General features: G+C 43.8%; 1 protein-coding gene across 5 annotated transcripts in view; it reads left to right on the plus strand.

Moving 5' to 3' along the window:
• Positions 1–25,119, plus strand: part of EPRS1 (glutamyl-prolyl-tRNA synthetase 1) — a 92,614-nt gene that overhangs the window by 40,838 nt on the left and 26,657 nt on the right. For 2 of the 5 annotated variants that reach the window (XM_053308885.1, XM_053308896.1), the window contains 8 exons: positions 1,895–2,007; positions 4,826–4,943; positions 5,580–5,960; positions 7,036–7,269; positions 8,128–8,397; positions 9,098–9,331; positions 13,453–13,721; positions 15,323–15,374. In XM_053308885.1, coding sequence (XP_053164860.1) covers positions 1,895–2,007; positions 4,826–4,943; positions 5,580–5,960; positions 7,036–7,269; positions 8,128–8,397; positions 9,098–9,331; positions 13,453–13,721; positions 15,323–15,374 — 1,671 coding nt within the window. The remainder of the gene's footprint in view (positions 1–1,894; positions 2,008–4,825; positions 4,944–5,579; positions 5,961–7,035; positions 7,270–8,127; positions 8,398–9,097; positions 9,332–13,452; positions 13,722–15,322; positions 15,375–25,119) is intronic. The other 3 variants (XM_053308908.1, XM_053308914.1, XM_053308900.1) reach the window with 2 other exon arrangements.

Raw genomic sequence — 25,119 nt, forward strand, 5'->3', positions numbered from 1 at the left:
GCTGCGTGTAGGCAAAAGACTGTTAGCAGGCAAAAGACTGCTAGCTGTCTGTCCAGTAAGCCTCATTCTTTATAGTTGTATCTTCCTTTGATCTCCCATAGAGTCCATTCAATATCTCATCTTTCCTGGGTCCCAAAAGGTGACAACTTGCTGTTACCTGCTGGACATTGTCTTTTGATTAGTCAGGGAGATCTTAATCCCATCTTCTGTTAGCTGTTATCTTGAGGAGGGGACATTGCCCAAAGCAAATCTGCATCTCTGAGCTGCAAATGGGCCTCTTCTTTTGTCCCCAGATTTGGGCCTGGTCCCAGAAGGTGTTCATAAAAGGACTAAATCTACAGGTGTTTTCCTAGAGTGGAATTTCTATAGACAGCAACTGAGTAATCCCCTTTGGGCATAGCAGAGCAATCACTGACAAAGATTCACATAGACCTTGTAGGAGGAAGTGAGAGCTCAGCTTCTCACTTCTTCAAGACATTATCTGATAATGGGTTAGATTTTAACATTTGGATCGTTCTGGCCTGGCTTTTGTGCTTCTTTGAGTACCCATTTCACAATACAATGCTGGATCGCCTCTTCCTTCACAGAGCAGTCCATGAGGCAGGCATGAGACCTGGGTGTCAGTTCACCTTGAGTTCAGGCATTTAATTGAACTCTTAATATAAAATGAAATCAGACACAGGCCTGAATTCCATATACTTCTGAGTTGCCCCCAACACCTGGCAGCATAACATACTTCACAGTGACTATTTCTGGGGTTTCTCTTATATTTATTTTTATATTATGAGCCACCTTGGCACAGGGAACCATCTTCTCATACCTTTTTGCTACATAAGCCCATCCTGATACCCTTTTTGCTCTGGGAAGAGCAGAAGGTTCCAAGTTCCCTCCCTGGCATCTTCAAGATAGGGCTGAGAGAGATTCCTGCCTGCAACCTTGGAAAAGCCACTGCTAGTCTATGTAGACAATACTGAGCTAGATGGACCTATGGTCTGACTCAGTATATGGCAGCTTCCTGTGTTCCTAAGTAGCATATAAATATTCCTTAAAAATATTCCTTAAAAATAAATATTCCTTAAAAATTTAATGTCCTGCTCTTCAGTCCAGAAGGACATTTGAAGCAGCTAATAGTAGAATGAATTAAAATATTGTTTTATCCAAAGGGAGTTGGTTAGGGTTAAGTCTCATTGAAATTAAGGGGACTGAAATTAAGCTTGAGCCACCTAATGCTGCAGTGGGGAAATGCTTGAGTAACAAGCAGAAGGTTGCCGGTTCAGATCCCCACTAGTACTATATCAGGCAGCAGTAATATAGGAAGATGCTGAAAGGCATCATCTCATTCTGCACTGGAGGAGGCAATGGTAATCCCCTCCTGTATTCTACCAAAGAAAACCACAGGGCTCTGTGGGCTTCAAGAGTCGAAATCGACTTGACAGCACACTTTACTTACTTTACTTTAAGTTAGGCTTGACTAACTTGTCTCATTGACTTCAATGGTGCTTCATCATAACTGACTTTCTTTGGATACATTCCAGTGCCAGACCTTTGGATTAACCTTGGCTACAGTAATGGTGCAGCGGGGAAATAACTTGATAGCAAGCCAGAGGCTGCCGGTTCGAATCCCCGCTGGTATGTTTCTCAGACTATGGGAAACACCTATATTGGGCAGCAGCAATATAGGAAGATTCTGAAAGGGATCATCTCACACTGTGTGGGAGATTGCAATGGTAAACCCCTCCTGTATTCTACCAAAGAAAACCACAGGGCTCTGTGGTCACCAGGAGTCGACACTGACTCGACGCCACACTTTACCTTTTACCTTACAGTAATTCTTAGCACATTGTATATGTTGTTCCTAGGAAGTAATGCCGATTTGCTTTTTAACGGTTTACAGCAAGAAGAACTGATGTTAGGAGATCCTTGCCTGAAAGATCTGAAAAAAGGGGACATCATACAGCTTCAAAGAAGAGGCTTTTATATTTGTGATCAACCATATGAGTCCATTAGGTGAGCAGCTGGAATCTCATTCCTTGTGTTGCCTATTTGAGATGTGTGGGAGTAGATTTGTAAAAGCAGACTATGATGGGAATAGTTTCACCACACTAAAATTCATTGTGATGTGAAATTCATAAATACAGGTTGAGTATCCCTTATCCGGACTGCTTGGGACCAGAAGAAGTGTTCTGGATTTCGGATTTTTCCGGATTTTGGAATATTTGCATAATGAGATATCTTGGGCATGGAATCCAGAGCACCAAAACAGACGCCAATAGAGCAGGCGCCAAACTGAGCAGGGAGTGGAGGAGGAGGGCTTTCCCTTTTCCCTCTAGTGCCAAAGCGAGAGCATCAAAAACATTAAAAAGCTTCACAATAAAAACAGAGCCGCAACTAGAGAGAATTATAGACAAAACCCCTGTCACTAACAGCCTTCTGAAATAAGTAAGTTTTGACTACATGTTTAAAAGCAGCAAAGTTGGGAATCTGCGAGTGAGTGAGCTGAGATGTTTTGTTTTTTTGTTTTTGTTACAGCGTGATGTCCGGATTTTGGAGCATTCCGGATAAGGGATACTCAACCTGTATAATTCACACTACAAATGTCCCTGCTTTTCAGTTAAACCAGCCAGCAGTCTATGCAAATACAACATGCTTAATATTGATATATTGGGACTAATGTGGACTGCACTTTGCCAGAATTTATAGATGAATTATTTTGCATTGCATACGCCAAGGAAGGGAGACCTCTAGTGCAGTTCCTCTTTAACAAAAACAAAATAGAACAGTAGGCCGTCTGTTTCCAGTAATGCTATCCGATCTCTGTCTCATTAAATCTTTTCATTTATAGAATGTGTAGGTCAGCCATGTTTTATTATCTGCTTAAGCTCCATTTTGAGCTTAAAATTCAGTACAGCAACAACAGAACTTTTGTGAGGTTTGATTTTTCCCTACAAAAATTGCCATTTGCGATAGGGGGATTTGTGTGAGGGAATTTTCCCACTTGGATGTTGTCTTTTCTTCTTCTTTTCTGCATATTTTTTCACACTTATTCACAGCTATTGTCCACTGATTTGCTGATTCCTTAAAGGGAGGAAGGAGGAATGTGTCCAGGCAACTGAGACACGTTTCCTGTTCTGCCACATTGTGTTGGCTCTTCCATTACTCACCAGCATTGTCTAGCAAGACTTTCAACCCAGTTCAGCTCAAATAACATGTAGCTTACACGTGATTAAAATATGGATGGAATTATCTAAATGCATATCTCATTGAAAACAGCAGGCCCTGATAACTTTTTTTTGATCTAGTAGCTAGCACAAAAAATTAGGATCCAGTCAATGGACACTTAACAAAACTACTGGATTTAGTGATGGACATTGTGCCGGCAGGGTGGGTGGGAAATGGGCTTCTCTTTATCCCCTTTGCAAGTAATATAATTAGAACAGAAACCTGAGATAAATTATTGTATTAAATAACTGTGTCTCTGAACATCCTAATCTAGGAAGCCTGGGATTTGTGAGATGCTGAAATAGTGTGATACTAATGGATTATATCCACATTCAGATGTACATTTGAACGTAAATGGCATCCATCTGCATGGCATTTCAATGGAATATGCATTTGGATGCATAGCTAAATATACATCCCCATTCATGTTTTGCCTAGGGATGTGCATGAACCTGTTCGGAGGCCTTTTTATGGGCCTCCAAACAGGTTCGAGCACAGGCCGGTTCAAATGCTTGATGGGGGGCGGAGTGTCTGCCTTGATGGGGGCGGGCGTGGGAGGGTGCACTTATCCCTCCCTGCTGCGTTTCCCCCACCGGTGCACAGTTTTCTCAAAGTCTGTTGGGGCAGCAGTGTACCTCCCTACCGCCCCATTGCCCCCTTTACTGGAGGTAACCGGAAGTTCTCTACGCGCCTGCGCATGTTGGGCGTGCATCTCGTGGACGTTGCGTGCACGCACCCGACGTGCACAGGCGCGTTGAGTACCTCTGGTTACTTCCAGTAAAGGGAGCAGCAGGGAGGTATGTTGTTGCCCCGACGGACTTGGAGGAAACTGAGTGCTGGTGGGAGTGTGTGTGTAAGTGCACCCTTCCCCGCCCTTAAAGTTATCCCCCACCACCATCGAACCGGCCCCCGCCAGTTCCATGCACATCCATAGTTCTGCTGAAGCTGCTCAAGTGTGACTGAGCTGGGGCAAAGAAGTGTCCGCCCACATGCCTTAGCAGTGAAGATGTGTTCTTCCATACCCCTCCTCTTGTGAATAGTTTATTGCCTTCTCACAAAGGCATGCACAAAATCATCACAGAGAGGAAGTCTGTTTCACAGGGGGTGAAAGAGTTGTGAAATGTCTCCCTCCTTTTCAGCTCAGCACTAGATACTATTCCTTGTAAGTGGCACTATTACAAAAGCAGGCAGAGCACAAAGGGATGAAACAAAAATTGACCTTGTTGAGTTAAAATACTAAATTTGGACAATTCTACTTTTTTCATATACCTCTGAAAAGGTTTGTGGCTGGTAACTTCCTATCAAAAGAACTCTCATCAGATTGATGAGAACAACAGACACAGTTCAGACAAAAGTGAGTGTTTTTTAAGACTGCAATGCTGTGTACACTTACTGGGAATAGGTCCCACTGAAATCAGTGAGACTTGCTTAATAAGTGTCTCTCTGGTTGGGTTACACATCCTATTGACTCAATTATTGGAACTGGTAGAGCTTACCAAATGATGATTACCAAATGATGTTGATAGGTATTGTGTTTGTATTATCTTGATCTAATCACCTTGATGAAATAATGAAGAAAATGCTTTGATTTAATCTTTTTCTGCAGCCCATATAGCTGTAAAGAAGCACCATGCATTTTGATTTATATCCCTGATGGTCATACAAAAGAAATGCCAACTTCTGGCTCTAAGGAGAAGACTAAGGCAGAAACTGTAAAGAGAGAGGTAAGGAAATCCAATTTACATGGATTGCTGTTAGCCAAGAGGGATACTCAGGAATGCTGGGCCATTAAGTTCTGGAATCCCACCTTTCCACCAGTTTTTGAACTTTGAACAAATTATTTCTGCCTTTGCTGTCTTCCTCCATTTCCTTTTAAGGTCTATATTATTTCTGCATAAAGTGAAACTATGTAAAAGAGCTTAGTTTATACAGTGTTGTGAGATTCCTAAAGGGGGACAGTTGATACAGGAGTGTGCCAGCTTTTGAACTGCACAGAATTAGTCATCAAAACTGGCAATCTCCTTTCCCATCCAGAGTAGATACAGTGAAGGTTACAGTGTTAGTTATTCTCTTTTGTTTAATTTTTCATTCTTTTCAGCAAAAACAGTTGATACTGTCCCGTTCGCGGGGCTGATGGTGATGGTGCATATTTTAAGTAACATAATGTACTGAAGTACTAGGTAGAAGTAGATTTAAGTGAATGGGATTCGTAGTACCAGGCAATTTTGAGTGTTGGAGTCATAGCTGAAAGTGCAAATTACAGCTTTGCTTTAATTCTAACGTTATTTTAATTATGTGTTTCCATCCATCTTGCATTACGAAAATGTATACCTGTATTTTATTTTATTTTATTTTTGAAGACTAGTACTGCACTGAAAGGACCCACTCCTTCGCTTGTGGCTGGTGTTTCTCCTGATGCAGCCTCTTCTTCAGCCGAGGACCACATAGCCCTTTACAACAGAGTGTCTGCTCAAGGTGATGTGGTTCGTGACCTGAAATCAAAGAAGGTGGCAAAGGAAGATATAGACACTGCTGTGAAACAGCTGTTGGCCTTGAAAACAGAATATAAGGAGAAGACTGGTCAAGACTACAAGCCTGGAAATTCTCCAGTAGCAGCTGTTCAGGTCCAGCCTTCCAAGTGTGAGGCTGCTACCACCAATTCAGACAGTAAAGCACTTTATAATAATGTAGCTGAGCAAGGGGAAGTGGTCCGAAAATTGAAAGCGGAAAAGGCACACAAGGTTAGTACATGCAGAACCTGGTCCAAGGAGAACTGTTTTAAAAGAGCTTTAGATGATGCTTATGTCCTTTTGTGAGATGAAGACTAATCGAGGTTTTCCATCTCTATGATGTTTCAAGAGACTTTAAACTCTCTGGAGGTTTGTCCTGTTGGATTGGATGGCTCACATTGTCTTCTGCCACAAATAATATTAGTTGCATATGTTATTTTTGAACAGAATGTTTCCCGGGCATTTGTGTTTTCCCCCTCAAAAGTTCACATGAACAGCAATTGTGTGTAAATGTGACTTTTGGCAGGATATCCTCTTTATCTCATCCAAACCTACATTCAGCTGTTTTTCTCTCTTCTGAGAGAGCGCTATTCTTTCTGGAATGTTATATTAGCAGAACTGAAATTTGTTCTCACAAGACATTCAAGACAGCAGTTTTTGATTGAAATCTATGGGGAAGAACAGGAATTGTACTATCTAATTGTACTAACTAATAATTGCTTGCTTTGTGAACTAGAATTGATGGGATCATCAAAATATATCTTCCTTCACCTATTGGTATCCAGATAGGCAACACCGCTGCCAGTCTCTGTATGAGGTTTATTTTTTAAAGCCCTTTTGTAAGTTGACTGAGTAGAAAAGGACAGATACCGCAGACAACACTCCCGTTAATCTAAAGAGGTTGCCAAATATTGCCTGGCCTCCCCGCCCCCTTTCCTCAAAAGCTAAGAACATGAGCCCACAGACACCATAAAACTGCAGAGTGTTCCTACTTTTATTTAAAGGAGTGGCCATGGGTAATTCTCATGGCAAGATGGTTTACAAAGAAGTCCCTATGTTGTTGAAAAAAAGTGTGCTGTATTCTACTTAGTTTATTTATTTTATTATTTTTACATTTTATATCCCGCTCTGCCTCACATTTTCATAGCTTTTTCTAGTGAAGAACAAATGATGTTTCCCACTTTATTGAGAATCCCTCCCTTTTGTCAACTTGACTTCGGGCATACTAATAATCACGTCTATTCTATGCCATGTTCTTCCTTTTTGTCTTTCTTTCCTTTAACTCTTCTTTCACTTCGTGTTTTAGGATCAGATAGATGCTGCTGTGAAAGTTCTTCTAGCTCTGAAAGCAGAATATAAGCAAAAAACGGGCCAGGAATACAAGCCTGGAAGCCCACCAAAGAGTTTCCTCCCTAGTGCAACTCCTCCTGCTCTTCCTCCCTCCACATCCCTCTGTCCAGTAGTCAGCAAAGCTCTTTACAGTAAAGTAGCTGAACAAGGCGAAGTGGTCCGTAGACTTAAGGTGGAGAAAGTGTCAAAGGTATAATGGTCACAGAAGTAAAAAGGGTACTGAACAATCTGTGTTTAAGATGCAGTAGTAGGTCCTTGGAATATTTACAATGCTAAATGATAGCAAGGATGTTTTATTTCTTTAAAAGTTTCTTTAAGTAGTAAACAATAATTATATTTGCTATTATGTTATTGCATGCTAGACAGATTAATCTGTTGTCTAAGCAGAGAGAACAGCATTATCAATGGTAACTTCATAGTGTAAATTAATCTACAGTTTGAAAATTAATCCAAGATGGCAACAGTGATGTATTATTATAGCTAGCTTCCATAATAGCCCACTTCACTTTCATCTTTACTTTTTCTCATATTGGAAAAATGATATATGATCCTCAAAAGAGTAGCAGTTAATAGAAGGATAGAATGTCCTGCCTGCTATTGAGTTTACTGGAATTTCTGTAATTGAAGGGCCTGGTGAATTGGGTCCAACACTTCTAATCATTTTTGTTGCAAATAAGAATTCAAATAAGGGGAATAGTTTTGGAACAGGAACACAAGTAAAAAAGAATTTCTTCCCACTTAACATTTGGATAATGTTATAGACAAAAGTAAAATTCAGGACACATACTGCCAGGAATAATCAAGTCCTTAATACTAAACAAGTTGTCTACCCAAGATCTGGCTTTTGTTTTATGTAAAATATTTATATCTAGCTTTAAAAAAAAAATACTTGGGGCAATTTATAATCCTAATGCAGGCAAAAGATGAAAATGTGTTAAAGCAATATGGTGATTTGATATTGTCCTCTGTCTCTCATCACTCAAGCCCATGTGCTTTTTAGAAACATTTCCACTCTTACTTATACCTTTATATTCTCTCCCTGCTTCAGGATCAGATAGATGCTGCTGTGAAAGTCCTTCTTGCTCTAAAGGCAGAATATAAACAAAAAACAGGTCATGACTATAAACCAGGAAATCCACCTGCAGTTCCTCCTTCCTCTTCCACCTCTTCTTCCTCCTCCTCTTGTAATTCTGCTTCTTCTCCTCCATCCTGCAATGGTTTGATATCGTCTGTCCCAGTAGACAGAAAAGCTCTGTACAATAAGGTAGCTGAACAAGGCGAGGTGGTACGGAAACTCAAAGCAGAAAAAGTTTCCAAGGTATAATAGTGGTAAATGTGTGTATGTATTTTCTTAATTGATGAAAAAACTACTACTGATGAATGGAAATGCTCCAAAAATACTGCTCCTGATTAATATAGGTCCAAGATACAGTTTCTTTCTGCATTAACTGCATAATTCTAGTTTTAACAGGGGACTTCTCAGGTGACTTCTCAACTCTGACCCTCCTGCAGATGTTGGCCTACAATTCTCATAATCCCTGACTATTGGCCACTGTGGCCAGGGATTATGGGAGTTTAGAAACAGCTGGGGGGCCTAAATTGAGCAGGCCTGCTCTAGAGCAGGGATTCTCAACGTTGGGTCTCCAGATGTTATTGGACTTCAACTCCCATAATCCCCAACCAAAGACCACTGGGTTTGGGGATTATGGGAGTTGAAGTCCAATACCATCTGGGGACCCAACATTGAGAATCTCTGCTCTAGAGAGATGAGAGTGCTAATATTTTCCCTTTATCCATTTGGATTATTGAATACCATTGTTTGTGAAGGTAGGCTATATGAGTGGTGGCAACTGGGAAATAAATCTGCATAGGTCCCATTTAATGCAAGATTACTGATTTAAATAGGCTGTTGTTGGCATGCTCTGGAATATGCAGGCAAGAGGCAAGATCTAGACGCACACCACACATACCCCTTTTGCAGTTGCCTTATTTACTATTCTTTGGTATGTTTTCCCTAGGATAAAGTAGATGAAGCTGTAAAACTCCTCCTTTCCCTGAAAGCAGAGTATAAAGAAAAGACTGGTCAGGACTATAAGCCAGGGCAGCCACCACCACCTCAGGCATCTACCTTCAATCAGCTACCAAGTACAGAATGCAGTGGCCCTGACACACCGGAAGCAAAAGTTCTCTTTACCAAGGTTGCTCTGCAAGGAGAGGAGGTCCGGAAACTAAAAGCCGAGAAGGCAGAAAAGGTAACAATGTTAGTCACCTGTTAATGTATTTGTGTGGATCCTAGGACACAAAACACAACATTCATTTTTATTCATAACATGCTGATCTGATGCATAGCATCTGTGCCCCTAGTTTTCCCTGTCTCTCCTCCCCATCTTCATTTTCCCCCTCCCTTCTTCCCCAGTCCATTCTCCCCCTCCCAGTTAACTTTCTCTCGCTGGCCGGTGCTTTCCCTCCCTGCCCGCTGGCAGCGCTTTCTCTCGCCAGCCGGCCTGGCTAGTGCTTTCCCTCCCCACCTGCTGCCGCTGCCATTTTCTCGCCCCGTCCCTGTCGCTGTCCAGGCAGTTGCTCGCAAACTCTTGCGAGAGTTGCAACGCATGGGATTAGTGATGGGTATGCCTTGGAGAGAGAGAGAGAGATGGAAGATATCTCTTAGCATCTTGTTCTATGATTGGAAGAAGGCATCTATTCAATTGGAGTTCAATAACTGCAAAGATTACTGTGGAATTTGGCAACATTCTGCTGTTGTAGAATTCATGGTTTTTATAAAAGTCCTACAGAAACCCACTAGTTGCCAAGACAGTCAAGCAACAGGACAAGTAGCTATCATTGAAACCAGTAATCCTGACACAGTAAAAACAACCTGTTTCTCCCTCAGTCTTCCAGCCTATCTTCCCTGCCCCTGTGCTCCCACCATGTTGCCACCAACCTCCTAGATGTAAAAATCCTAATTTCATGGCAAGGCAAAGCAAAATATGTATCTAGGTTTGATTGTGTTAATTTGCATAATTGTAATTTTAATTTATAATTATTTATTTGTATAGTGAACATATGGCACTCTATAGAATAACATCAGCAAAAACTCACTGGCCCCTATTTCAAGGAATTTGCAATCTAAATGTTAGCAGTTGCAGATACAAAAAGAGAAGAGAGTGGCAAATATATGACATCTTAAGTTGAGTCAGATCATTGACCAATTTACAACTGGCCCTATCCACCCCCAGCACAGTACTTACAGTGACTGTTGCTGATGTCTATCTTACGTTCCTCTTTAGAATGCGAGCCCTTTAGGGACAGGGTTCCATCTTATTTGTTTGTTATTTCTCTGTGTAAACCTCCCTGAGCCATTTTTGGAAGGGCGGTATAGAAATCGAAATAAACAGAAATCACCATCAGCCAATTACAAAAAGCAGCTTTACTGGGAACAGCCTATATTCTGCGACGATATCTATAACAACAGCAACAACATTGACAATAAAATTCTGGCATCCCAGGTCCTTGGGAAGGACTCGATGTCTGGATAAAACAAACCAGTCAATAACACCTGTCTGACTGTGTAAAATAATAATAATAAATTTAGCCTAGTATAATCAACTACCTGATAGGGGCTCTCCAAAGTCTTAGGCAGAGAGACCTATTCCTAGCCTTTCTATCTGAGATCCTATATAGTGGTATTGGGAATTGAACCTGTGACTTTTGGCATGCAAAGGCTGTACTGTGCCACTCAGCTGTGATATCTGAGAAGGGATAAAGCATATATTCTGCAGCCAGAATGTGAGACTTCCACTTGCAGAACTTGGCTTATCTTTAAGGTGATCTATGTTCCCTCACAAAGTGCCTTCTGCACCTGCGCATTAACCCCCGTGGAAGAATTCTTCAGCTCCTCAAGATGCTCTTGAGTCCACTCACCGTGAATGAGGTGCATTTGTTATTTTGAGCTGTTAGAGTGCCCATTGCTCAGTTCCTCCTCAACCGCTTTGGTGTTCTCCTGTGGTGTTCCGCTCATGAAGGATTTGGTCCTCAGTCAAATTCTGTTCCAGTGAGAGATTGTCAGTATACGTTTACCCTGGTTTTCGGTTTTTTGACAGTTTAACGTTTAGCTTCTGGGTTGCGATTAGGAGTAGGACTGGTACTAACGGACAGCAAAAAAGCTTTTTCAAAATGTGCTTCTTGTAGATGGACTCTTTGCTCCTCAGATAGGCATGATCGGTGTTTAATTTGTTTGGGTGAAAATCATAACATTAGAGCCTGCAAGATTTATTTGTTGGCCGCAGTGCACGCAAACAGGGCCAAAATGGCCATTGGAGACTCGGGGAGGCCGGCGGGGGAGGGGGAGTTGCCAGAGACTCCACCCGTGGCCGCAGCAGCAACCCCCAAGGTCACCAAAGCCCTTGGCAGCAGTAAGACAAATCTTTAAAAATAAAATTTAATGGTATCCAGCACTCCTGAATCGACGTGTGCTTTGGCTCAAGCCGAACCAGGCCTGGTTCAGTTCGAGGTCAAGCCCTCGAACCAACCAGTTCGAATTCGAACTGGCTTGAGATCGAGCTGGTTCACACATCCCTATCTTCCACTGTGACCCCCAAGTGCTCAACCTGACAGCATGGAAGCTAGATGAAATCCTCCTAAACAAAAGGAAGGAATCAACAAGACCTAATTATAAATGCAAATGGCAGAGATTCACACACTAAGTGGCAACTAAGGGATTTGATTCCTCCAAAGCCTGTAGAGCAGGTTTTCTTAACCTTGGGCCCCCAGATGTTTTTGGATTACAACTCCCATCATCCTCAGCCACAAAGGCCATATCTGGGGATGAAGGGAGTTGTAGTCCAACAATATCCGGGGGGCCCAGGTTAAGAAACCCTGCTCTATCAAATGCCTCCATAAAAGTTCATATGGCTGCACTTTCAGCAAGACATCTGGGATGAGATGTGTGGTCTCTTGGTTACTTCTGGTCACTGCCAGTCTGAGGAGAGGACGGGGCAGCAGAGATGTATGCTGCCGCCCCGCCAGACCAGAGAGAGTGCTGGTGGGGGAAACGCAGCGAGGGGAGTGCACCCTCCCCCACCCTTAAAGTTATTCCCTCCCCCCACCTTCCATGCGCATCCCTAATGGACATTTGCAAAGCAGCAACATGGTCTTTGGACCTCCCTTTTGGAAGACATTATGCTGTGGACATCTGCTCAGTGGCGGAGGCCAGCTTTGGTCGGGCAGTTCTAAAGAAGCTGCCACCATTCAGGTGTGCTGGCCAATCACCCATTTTGTGAGGGAGCATGGCTCACCTTAAAGATAAACAGGTTGCTTACCTGTAGCAGGTGATCTTTTGATTATACATGTTCTCTCACAAGACTAGGGATGTGCACAGATCACGATTCAAAGTGCGATTCTTAGCACATCCCCAGCACCTTTATAAAATGAAGGAAATCAGGTGCTTACTAGCTCCTGCAGCGCTGCCAATTCCTGTATTGGCAGCGCTCCCCCCAGCTCTCTTTGCGTGCTGGCAGCGCTCCCCCCCAGTTGCCCTTGTGCAATGGCAGCATGCACATGGCCACCACACATACGCCAAGGCCATATGCATGCCGGTGTTGACCAAGAAGTTAAGTTCTCCAGATGTTGCTTGCACAGATGTTCTCCAAGAAGTTGATAGTTACAGACTGCGCTACTACTACTGCTACTGCTGGTAGTACTTTCAGTGCTTTCCTTTTACTAAAGTAAAAGCAATCTAATGTTTTTGAACTTCTGAAAGTTTTTGCATCAGTTCAGATGTAACATCAAATGATGGTTTAGCATTATGTGAATGAGCACCATGCTCATGCACTCGTTTCTCCCCTTGGTTCTTCTGGTTTTATTATATGTATACAAGCTGCTTTTCAACAAAAAAAAGTTACCTACATAGAAAAAGAAATAAGAAGGTCTCTGTCTCACAAACTGAAAAGCAAGGTACGGTATATACCAGCAACCACCACTGGAGGGATGCTGTGCTGGGACTGTATAAGGGCCAGTTGTTCTTCCCTTACTAAATGTAAGAGAATCACCAAAAGTGCCTCCTTACTCAGTTTGCAGATGTATTGATTAGTAACTTTCTGGTTTTGGCAAACTGTAGTTTGATGTTAAGTCTAAACCAAACCATGGTTTATGTAAGCCTCGACAACCAGGGTCAAAACCTGGTTTGCTGATTTGGACAAAGCGACTGACAATGGTTTGCCAAAAACCAGGAGGTTTCTAATAACTGACCACTTACGTTAGTGTGGTGTCCCCAGTAACTTTTGTTACAGTTTCTAGCATATTCTTGGGTGTCATAACTGTGATGCTTTATTTGGTTCTTTTTTTCTTTGTTCTTTCTTGCTTTATCCTCCCGAAGGATAAAATTGATGGTGCAGTGCAAGAACTCCTTCAGTTGAAGGCGCAGTACAAATCACTGGCGGGAGTGGATTATAAACCCGTCTCTGCTACTGGTGCAGAGGATAAAGACAAGAAGAAGAAGGAGAAAGAGAACAAATCTGAAAAGCAGAACAAGCAACAGAAACAGAATGAAGATCAGAAGAAAGAAGCACAGAAAGATCAAGGTGGTAATAGCAACCTGTCTTCAAATGGACCAGGAGAAGGTCAAGGACCTAAGAAGCAAACCAGGTAAATAGATTGGAAGCCTTCTTAACATATAATTGGAACAGCATGGTGAGGGGGACAGTTAAACGTTCAAAATGGTTTTGTGCTAGTCAGAAGACATAATAAAAAGCAGGAAACCTCTTTCTAGGTTTGCTGTTTTTTCATATCTATATATATCTCTCTGTATATTTATCTTAGGTGTACCCATTGCTGATCCCATGTGTGGCAGCTCTCGTGAGAGTTCGCAAGCAAGCTGCCAGCAGGAGAAAACGGCGGTGCGGGTGGGGGAAACTAGAGGCACAGATGTGCTGCGCCCGGCCCAGCTAGTATAATAGTATTTTCTGACTAATGTTCCAGTTACAATATGCCCCAGTGTATTGTACACAGTACTAACTTTTAAAGAAAATTTGAGGGAAATAATGGTTTCCATTTGCTATATGCACCACCAGCTTGGACTTATTTCTCTTCCCCATCCTTTGCACTTGAGTTGCTTGGACAAGGAGAACTACTGCTAGTTAGTAGAAATTCTATAGCTTACCTAGGCAGGAAGCAGGAAACAGTTTTCTTGCTGGCAGTGTTAGGCTTATTCTACAGTAACCATCCACTGTGTTGGAGAGGTAAGTAGATCACCAACTGTAATGATTGTCCAGTCATTCAGAGCTGATTTGAGTCCATTAGTTTGGGGAGAGGAGACGGCAGGAGCATGTGGCTGAGGGGTAAAGAAAGAAGCTATTCTGTGAAGCAGGTATTTGTAAAATCCCTCCCCCGCAAAAAGAAATGTATACCTCCATGCATTATACACACCATAGACTGAGGCTGTTGCTAAAGAGAGGGGAAATGTATTAATGTTTCTTGATTTCTTTATAACTGTTACTGCTTCTGCTTAACCTTTCTTTAGTATCAACTCTTTGCTAAATTCTGTGTTAAATATACAAGTGACATGGAACCTATCCTGACCTCTTAGAACAAAGATTAAGAGAGGGCTTGATTTGATAAAGATATAATGAAGTTAGTAACAGACTGCATGGTATGTCTGGGGCTATAGGATTCCATGAGACAGCTTTGTGGCAGAAATTAAGAAGATGTTTTAAGAGAATCCTTGGCTAGGAAAGACATATTTCAGGCAGAGGAAAAAGCACAGCAGAACTCAACATTTGGGAGTGGGAAAGGTAGTAAAATATGGTGTTTTTCTGAAGAAAAACAACACAGTCAGAGGTTTCAAAATGTCCTATTTAATAAGCCTATGTATTTACATTCAGCATGACTGACAGCATAGCCTTGTAAATTGTTGTCCCACTAAATGTGTTGGTTTTTGAGGGAATGTGACAGCTTGAAGACTCATGCAAATAAAACAGTAAAATGTATCTAAATTTTTAATATCAAATTTATGTTTGGATACTTTTAAAGAATGTTGCTTAATTTTAAGCAAAACAAGTTTAATATTTTGATGTGGGAGATCTTAAAAGCCGATGAATGGTTGTTCATGATTATTCGAGTAGTAACATGTCCCATTAAGGTCAGTGGGACTATTTATGAATAATTTTGGATGTCAGCCACTAATAGTAGTTGCCTTTGGGGCAAAAAATGTCTTAAATATTTCTCCCCCCCCCTTTCAAATATTACAGATTGGGTCTAGAGGCTAAGAAGGAAGAAAATCTAGCTGAATGGTATTCTCAGGCAAGTATATATCAAATTTCTCTTTAGAGTTGGGTTGTTTTTAAACATTGTATATCCCACTTTATATCAGCATTCTCAAAGCCACAAACAACAATATAACAAAAGTATATAAGAAACTAAAACATTTATTCTAAATTACCAAATTAAAATATTAATCTTAATACTGCATTAGAGATCCATAGTCATATTTAAAACAGCAGTAATGAGGTCCTATATTTTAAAAAAGCAGCACCCCCAAATGCCTACATTTCTGTCTAAACATCATTGTTTATAAGAACTCTGGAGAGATCAGGCTGGTGAAATAATAAAGTCCTGAGTCTTCTACAAGGTTGCTTCTACACTAGAGCCTTTTAACACTGCTGAGGCATTGCTTTTTCACAATTAGTTGGAAGCAGAATTAAAGCAGAAGTCCCACAGGCCATTTAATATAATCTTATTTTAACTAGCAGTCCCCTTCCCCATGGTCAAAATGCGTTGGTAGTGGGCCGATTTAGACTATGCCGTCCACTGGCCTTAAAAATGAGGGCTCACATGTTCCCTGCACTCAGCCCAGCATGCCAATCCACTCTGCATGCTCACAAGGGGAAGGATGTCCAAGCAAAGCATGGCCACACTAATCAAAGTAGCATTTAAACCATGCCCAGTGTCTGCTCACCAGTAAGTTCCATTCAGCCAAAGGTCCCTGGCAACTTCAAACAAAAGTTTATTCCTTGCAGTTTTAGCCCCCATTTTAGTACTTCTTGTTGATCCTAGCTGGGGGATTGGTGAGTAATTGCTTCTTGAACAGCCTTTTTATTTATGGCACTCTTTTTTACTATTTTAAAAAATTGATTTAGTTTTTGCAAGCCACTGTGATGCAGCAGTTAGAACGTTGCATTAGATCTGGAGGTAAAGGTAAAGTTGCACCATCGAGTTGGTGTTGACTCCTGGTGACCACAGAGCCATGTGGTTTTCTTTGGTAGAATACAGGAGGGGTTTACCACCCAGGTTCAAATCCCTGCTCAACCATGAAGTTCACTAGGTAGGTGACTTGGGCTACTTGCTATCTCTTAGTGTACCTTACCTAACAGGGATGCTGTGAAGATAGAATGGTGCTGAAAAGAACAGGATATGCCTGTATGAAAGGTGATATATAAATGCAATTACAAATAAATAAGCATCTGGTATGATGAGTTCTGTGGGGAAGTACGTGTAATAAGTAATCCACCTGTTGGAATCAACAGGAAATGCTAAAATGGCTGAACCTGCAAAGAAGAAGTTTATAAGCTAAAATCACAGGAGCCAGTATTTTGTCTATCCACACTAGACAGGCTGGAGCGATAATTGCCTTTGATTACCAAAGAGAGGACCACAGATCAGGTCTGAAAAACACACCAGTGGGGCACAGAAAAGCACCATGATCTGTTCTGATGACAACATTTATCTGGAAGCTCCATGAGTGAGCAAAGCACAGAGATGCCAATGAAAGGGCTAGTGTGCAAGCAACCCAGATTGCTCGTCCTTTTATGGGGAAATTCACTCAAGCCCCCAATATGCATTTGTTTGATTTTTCATGTTAGCAAATAACATAATGAATGGGTTTGGTGGTTCAGGTCCATCAGTTGAGTTCCAAATCTCATATAGTAATAAGAAAACTTTCAGATCTTTATGGTGATCTGGTTTCCTTCACAATGTGGGTTATGCACCTGTGCAGTAGCCCCCGAGGAAGGATTTTCAGGTTCCCCAAAGCATTCTGTAGTTCCACTCTTTGCACGCTAAGTATGCACATTATCTTCAGCGGCAGAGCACCCTTTTGCTCAGTTCCTTCTCAACTGCCATTATGTGTGCTTCCCTCAGGATTCGCTCCTTGGTCATGTTTGGTTCCTGAAAATTAAATAATATCACAGCTGAGATGCTACATTTTTTTGGACTACTGTTTGCCTTAAGTTTACTCTTCGCCTTGCGATTTGGATTAGTTTTCTTGGTATTTGTACTGATGGATGCTAAAAAAACATTTAAGAAGTGTTTTTCATGCAGCAGCATGCTCCCCTCATCCGACAGACACAATCTCTGCTTGCTTTGTCTTGGAGAGGACGATATCGTCTGAACCTGCAAAATTTGCTTAGCCTTTTCAAAGCAAACCAGAAGAAGCAGAGAATAGCAATTAAGGGCTGTTTTGCACAAACAAGTGATGCATCCTCCAACCCCGATGCTGCAGTCCCCCATTACCATCGACATCAACATTGTCCAACCATCGACAACCTAAGTTGCAGTCGGTTTCGACAACTTCCCTTGCTAAGACCTCTAGAGAAATATTTTTTAAAACCTCATGTCGTCTCCATAGACAGACATAGACACCACAAGAATTTTTGTATGGCTGTGTGGATATGATTGTTTAGAAAACATGTATCTTTTTATTTTATTTTGTACTGAGTATTGAAAATTAAATATTTATTTAAAAGACGAAGGCGTGGAAACACCATGAGAACAGCTCTCCAGCCCACTCTAAACACTGGAAAACTTCGTCGACATCAACCACAACACCGTCACTTGGATATTGAAGCCCCTCCATAGGGTGATACTGACCATTCTGAAAGAGAAGCATTCAACTCCATCAACATTGATTCAACCACTGTCCCTGATTTCGAAATTGCCTATGGAGTAAATAACCTCACCTTCTGTGGTTCAGGTTATGCCCCCAATCCAGTCTTGATCTTCCTCACCAAAGATCATTGAGGCTGAGTCTACCAATCCCCCAATCTCTACAGAATCACATATTCTGTCATCGATACTGACGACTCCAGCAACAAGTTTGATGTCAACTGTGACGGCTGCTCCCTCTATGGAGCAAACCTCGATGCCATCGATATTGACACTGATGTCGACTGTGCCCATGTCTGAATCAGGAAGGCAACCACTTGCTTCCCCAAATGTCCCTGCACCACCTGATTTCGGTCTCAACTTTCCTTCCACACCATCTATGTCAAAGGAATTTCCTATTTTTCCAGACATCAATTCTGTCCTGTGGTCTCCACATAGAGCACCTTCTGGATCGACCTTTAAGGGCTTTTCTCTGCATAGCCTCGATGTTGAAGATGATGTTAGTTCTGGTGCACTGCCTTTCCCTAAAACACCATCAGCCTCACAGCTAGAGTGACACCTGCTTTTTCTCCATCTTATTTTCCTTGGAAAGGAAAGGTACCCTTTCCTTTTCCTTGGAAAGGAATCACCCTTGGCAAGAAAGGGACCATATCTCACTTCCTTCATACCCCTCTTATAGGAGAAGGATGGACTATTGGAGCTCACCAGGCTGTATTAGAAGGATAGGAATATTGAAAGATCCTTTCTATATGCCATTGCCTTCACTACCTGATGCCTATGAAGAGTTCATACTATGGAAACTGAGGAAGATGAAATCCTCTTTTGATTCTCAAGTCGCAGTCCTTTTCTAAAGGGCATGATTCTAGGGGTGTGCATGAATCAAAACCTGTAATTTGATTTAAGATTGAATAGAATTGCAGACCCATCAAACTGATTCACTGAAAGCAGGTGGCTTGGTCTTGATGAATCACCCAAATTGATCTGGTTTATTTGCATGTCATTTTGAGGCCCATTTTTCTGGGAAAATGGGCCACAAAATGACACTTTTGGGGTGGGGGCAAGAGCTGGTCTACCAACTGAGATCTGCGGGTAGACCTGCTGTCTGCTCCAGACTTGGCACATCAGCCCACCTTGGAAGACAGATCACAGCAGTCGATCAGGAACTGAGCAAAAGAGCACTCTGCTGCCGAATATTTCAAGCACTCTTAGTGAGTGAAGGATGGAGCTATAGAGTGCTTTGGGGAGCTTGAAAATCCTTCCATGGGGGCTATTGTGCACACTCATAACCCATGTTGTGAGTGACACCGGATCACTTAAAGGCCGCCTGTTAAGGTAAGCAACCTGATTTTCCTTCTGATAGTTCTTCAGTGTGAAATGAATTCCAATCTAGTGCACAGTTCCATCAGTAGATTATAAGTATATCTAGTTGTGCTGACTTGATTATATAAATAAATGTGGCAGAAAGCCATATCATCTGCTGCTTCTATCTTTTACGCTCCTCTTTACAGAAATCCAGAATGATCTGGATCGTGATCCGTTGAGCCCATAAGTAAATGGGTTCTGCGCCTGCGCAGGCACCTCTCGGGCCGACTAGGTAGCTCCTCGCGACGCCCAACCGCCCACTCGCACGTGCTGCTGCCTGCTATCTATATAGAGCGGTTGGGCGTTTTCCGTTTGGGCTCCTCGGTAGCAGAAACTATTGTGTTTACTAGTGCTTAGGCATACTTTAGGACTGTTTTTTCTGGTAATTTTGACTCTGGACTGTACTTTGGACGTGATAACTTCTTAGCGGTATAACTTTGATGAAAGATTGGACGGATATTTTGTGTATGAACCGGACTGGAAACGGAAGATGGAAACGAAGACTACCTTTAAGCGTTGCGAGAAGTGTAGGGCTAAATTACCCTCCACTGATCACCACGACCTCTGCCTCATATGCCTGGGAGAAGAACACAATATGGCTGCCTGTAAGATCTGTTGTGCCTTCTCTAAACAGACCAGGACGAACCGGGCGCTGCGTCTGAGGGCGGCGTTATATGAGGACGCGCTGCGCCCTTCTACCCCTCGCCCAGAAGCGCCTTCGACATCGAAAGCGGCATTAGGTGCGGAGGGACACGGAGCTGCTTCTATGCAGTCTAAAACTGTGTCCACTGATCCTGCTTTTAAGAGGCCATTGGAGGTCTCCTCTAGTGACCAAAGACGCCGTGAGAAGAGGTGCCGGCAAGACGCGCCAGAGTCTGAGGCTGGAGAGAATCGCAAACATACGACCCCATCGCCTTCATCGGCGCAGGGCTCGGAAATTGAGTGGAGTGCGGAACCTCGTACATCTAGCCCAGCAGAGGGGAGCAGGAGAGGTCTGTCAGCATCGACCCCTCCTTCGACATCGAGATCGTCGGTGCCGAAGCCCTCGACATCGAGCAGAGAGCGGGTAATAGATCCCTCAACATCGAAGTCCTCGGCATCAATGTCGGCATCGAAGTCCTCGACATCGAAGTCCTCGACATCGAAGTCGTCGAAATCGAAGTCCTCGACGTCGAAAGCAGCAAAGAGCCGTGAATCCTCGACATTGAAACTTACCTCGATACCGAGAGAGCATTCTCAGTTTCAAAGACACCGTTCCCTGTCACCTGCTCGTACCCCACAACAATCGCCATCAACACCGCAGCAATTGAGTGGCCAGCGTTCAGACCGTAGTGCGACTTCTGCCCTTAGAAGTTTGATGGAGTCTGGCCCAAATACCCCAGCGGAATCCACTTTTCATGGTTTCCTGAGTGGGGGGTTGGATGGAGAGGATGATGGAGAGGAAGAGAATGAAGGGCTCCTGCCACCTAAAACCCCATCTCTTTCTCCTAGGGCAGCAGCTGAGAACTTACTCCAATCACCACTGGCGGTGGTGCAGCCATTGGCGGGTATAGCTGATGGGAGCATACGCAACCCTGCCACGCAGCCCGCACACACTTGTGGTTTTAGACATTCCTTGCCACACGATTACGCAGACTACCTGAGATGGAAGGCTATGCAGCCGCAACAGCCTATAGAGAGAGCAGCTGCACCTTTTGAAACACAACCCCAGGCTACGCTACCTTTGCAAGAGAAACCTGCTGGAAAACGCAAAAGGAAAAGCACCCCACCCCCGCCAAGCCCATCGTCCAGGGGTTCGTCTCCTGCTTCAACACACCAGGACTTGGAATCAGAATACTCAGATTCTGATCAAGGCAGTCGACAAGTGGAGCCTCCTTCTGAGGTCCCACCACGTCTGTCAAGATCCCCTACAGAGGAACTCAAGGCATACCATTCCCTGATTAGAGAAATGGCTGAAGCATTGGGTTTGGACCTGCAACTCCCCGAAACAGAGTCTACTGACCCGGTGTACAACATGATGTTCCAATCCAAGTCGTCTCACCCAGTCTCCCTACCAATAATCCCTGCTATCGCAAAGGCAGCTAAGACAGCTTGGGACAGTGTCCAGACAGCAAATCCTACGTCTAAACGTATCGAGAACTTATATAGGGTCCAGGAAGGAGAGGAGAAATACCTGATACACCATCCGGACCCAAACTCTATGGTGGTGGATTGTGCATCAACATCAAAGGGCAGCCGCCGCCATACAACGCCAGCAGACAAGGAAGGGAGAAAAATAGATGTTTTAGGGAGAAGAATATATGCCACATCGAGCCTGGCTATCAGGATTGCTAATTATGCAGCCTGTATGGCTCGGTACACCCATCTGATGTGGGACAACTTACTTCATGATTCTACTTCAATGTCTCCAGAGCAGCTGCAAATAAAGCTCCATGAAGTATTTGAGAAAACAACATCTGTGACGAAGCAACAGCTAAGTACGTTTAAACATTTGGCAGAGACAGAGTCAAGGGCCATGGTGACTGCTGTCACAATGAGGCGTCATGCTTGGCTGCGCGCAACTTCTCTCCAGCTGGATATGAAGGACAGAGTAGAAAATCTGGCCTTTGATGGGAAGGGACTCTTCCATGAAAGCACAGATGCGACCATGGAGACATTAAAAAAGTCAAGGTTTACGGCCAGGACCTTTATGGTACCAACCACGGCAGCTGGCCCTCGTACATTCAGCTACAATAAGCAAAGGTCATATCGATTCCAAGACAAGAGGGATTTCAGAAGACAAAATAGACCCTATCAGCGGCCTAGGGGTTTTGGAAGCAACAACGCCAACAAGAACAAAAATCAAAGCTCTAGGAATAACAAGGAGGGTGCGAAGCAGTCCTTTTGATTGCTGTGCCAGCCCACTGCATTTAACACCAATTGCCAGGACCAATGTCATCGGCCCTGTAGTTGCCAACTCAACCATCAGACTGGCAAGCCATGCCTTAGCATGGCACAACATAACATCAGACCAGTGGGTGTTGAGGATTGTGGAGACGGGTTATGCAATAGAGTTCATCACTCTTCCACCGTTCTCTGGCCTACGTTTCACAAGGTCGACCTCAGTACTCGAGGAGGAGATACAGGTATTGTTGGACAAAGGTGCAATTGTTCCAGTGCAGTGGGCGAGAAGGTTGTCCGGGTTCTACTCCCGCTACTTTCAAATACCCAAGAGGGATGGCGGAATCCGGGCGATCATGGACTTGAGGAGACTGAACAACTTTGTCTGGGCCCGAAAGTTCAGGATGACAACGTTGCAGGAGATTCTACCCTTCCTAGATCAGGAGGAGTGGGCGGCAACGTTAGATTTGAAGGACGCATATTTCCATGTGGGCATCCAGGAAGACCACAGAAAGTACCTTCGATTTACTGTGGGGGAAGTAGTATATCAGTACACGGTTCTACCTTTCGGATTGTCAACTGCTCCGAGAGTTTTCACCAAAGTAGTAGCCTCGTGCAACACAACTGTTCGTTACACAAGGCTTCGGTTGAGGCCCCTGCAGCGTTGCTACCTGGACCATTTCCGACCCAATATAGACAGCCAGAACATGCTTCTGCACCTTTCCAGGAAGGTACTAGTTTCCCTACAATGGTGGTTACTCGAGGGAAACCTCTTAGGGGGGGTACCTTTCCGTCCTCTGCTTCCAACAGCGTGGGTCACGACCGATGCTTCGCTGCTGGGGTGGGGAGCGCACTGCGGCCCCGATTGCGTTCAGGGTCAGTGGACACCTCAACAAACCCAGAGGCACATCAACTACCTGGAACTGTTAGCTGTGTTTTTGGCTCTAAAGGCCTTCGAACCTCAACTACGAGGCTCTGTTGTGCAGGTCCACCTGGACAACACTACAGCTATAGCCTACCTGAACAAACAAGGGGGGACGGTTTCACCAACGCTTTGCACCTTGTCGAGAAAATTGTGGGAATGGTGCATCATGCATGCCATTTACCCGATGGCGATACACATTCGAGGCATAGACAACCAACTAGCGGATGCTTTGAGTCGAAGCACTCAAACCAGTCAGAGACACGAGTGGGAAATCAGACAGGAGTGTGTCAGACAAGTTTTCGACCGCTGGGGGACACCATCTGTGGATGTGTTTGCCACGGAGGAGAACAGGAAATGCAGGAGATACTGCTCTCGTGCGGGAGTGGGTGTAGGGTCTCTAGGAGATGCATTTCAGTACAATTGGAGCAAGGGGCTACTTTACCTGTTCCCACCAATGCCACTCCTCAATCAGGTGTTAGCGCAGATCTTGAGGGACAGGTCAAACTGCATTCTAATAGCCCCTTGGTGGCCACGTCAGGCTTGGTTTGCTCTGCTGCTCCGCATATGCAGAGGGAACCATTTCCGTCTTCCTCCAGTGCCAGATCTTCTCCAGAGATCGGGAGGCATGGTACTGCGCCCAGAAATTCAGACACTAAGGCTGACAGCATGGAGAATAACCTTTTGAAATCCATCCTGTTAAACAGTAGACGGAAATCAACGAGACGCAGCTACTTCTGTAAATGGAAAAGATTTGTAATGTTTGCGAGGGCAAATAAGTTTGTTGCACGCCGTGCATCAGTGCGTCAGGTTTTGCTTTATCTGACAAGTCTGAAGGTAAAAGGCCTTGCAAACGTTTCGCTGAAGGTGCATCTGGCGGCACTGTCCTCAAAACTTCCTGGTTGGGATGGGAAGACGGTGTTTACCCATCCTGAATGTAAACGGTTCATGAAAGGACTAAATAATCTGTATCCTCCACTACGCAAGCCTTTAGAGCAGTGGAGTCTATCGTTGGTTCTATCTGCATTGATGGAGGGACCTTTTGAACCACTACATTGTACTAGCCTTAGATTGTTAACGCTTAAAACTGCTTTTCTGATAGCTATAACCACGGCCAAAAGGGTGGGTGAATTGACGGCTTTGAGAGTGGATAAGCCTTATACCCAATTCTACCCACATAAAGTTGTGATGAGACTAGACCCAAGTTTCCGAACAAAGATAGTTACGGACTTCCATTTAAATCAAGAAATAGTCCTACCAACTTTTTTTAAGGACCCACATACGGCTCTGGAGAAGGCACTGCACGCGTTAGATGTGCGTAGGTCCTTATTATTCTATATGAAAGTGACTAGACAGTATAGAAAGACAAATAAACTATTTGTGGCCTATAAAGGAAAGTTTAAGGGGCAGGCAGTGTCTCGGCAGCGTTTAGCACACTGGTTGGTAGAACTCATCCTGCTGACATATAAGCTGCAGGGGGTGGCACCGCCCAAAACTATACGGGCGCACTCTACTAGAGCATACTCAACTTCTGCTGCTCACCTTTCAGGCATTAAGATGGACGACATCTGCTTGGCTGCTACGTGGTCATCCCAGCAGCCTTTTATTAAACACTATGCAGTGGACTTGCGCATGGCGCGCCAGGCGGAGTATGGGCGAGCTGTCTTGAAGAGGGTGTTGCCTTAGCGGGCGACCTTCTGCACCCACCACCATGGGGGTCTAGCTTACTACTCACCCATTTACTTATGGGCTCAACGGATCACGATCCAGATAAACAGGTTGCTTACCTGTAACAGTTGATCTGGTAGTGATCCGTTGAGTCCATAAGACCCGCCCAGAACCGACCCCGCTGCAGAAGAGTGGAGTAACATCTGATGGCAGATTGCACGAAAGAGGCGGTCTGCACAGAGAACTAACGGAAAACGCCCAACCGCTCTATATAGATAGCAGGCAGCAGCACGTGCGAGTGGGCGGTTGGGCGTCGCGAGGAGCTACCTAGTC

The sequence above is a fragment of the Hemicordylus capensis genome, chromosome 1, assembly GCF_027244095.1.
Source record: "Hemicordylus capensis ecotype Gifberg chromosome 1, rHemCap1.1.pri, whole genome shotgun sequence".
NCBI lineage: Eukaryota > Metazoa > Chordata > Lepidosauria > Squamata > Cordylidae > Hemicordylus > Hemicordylus capensis.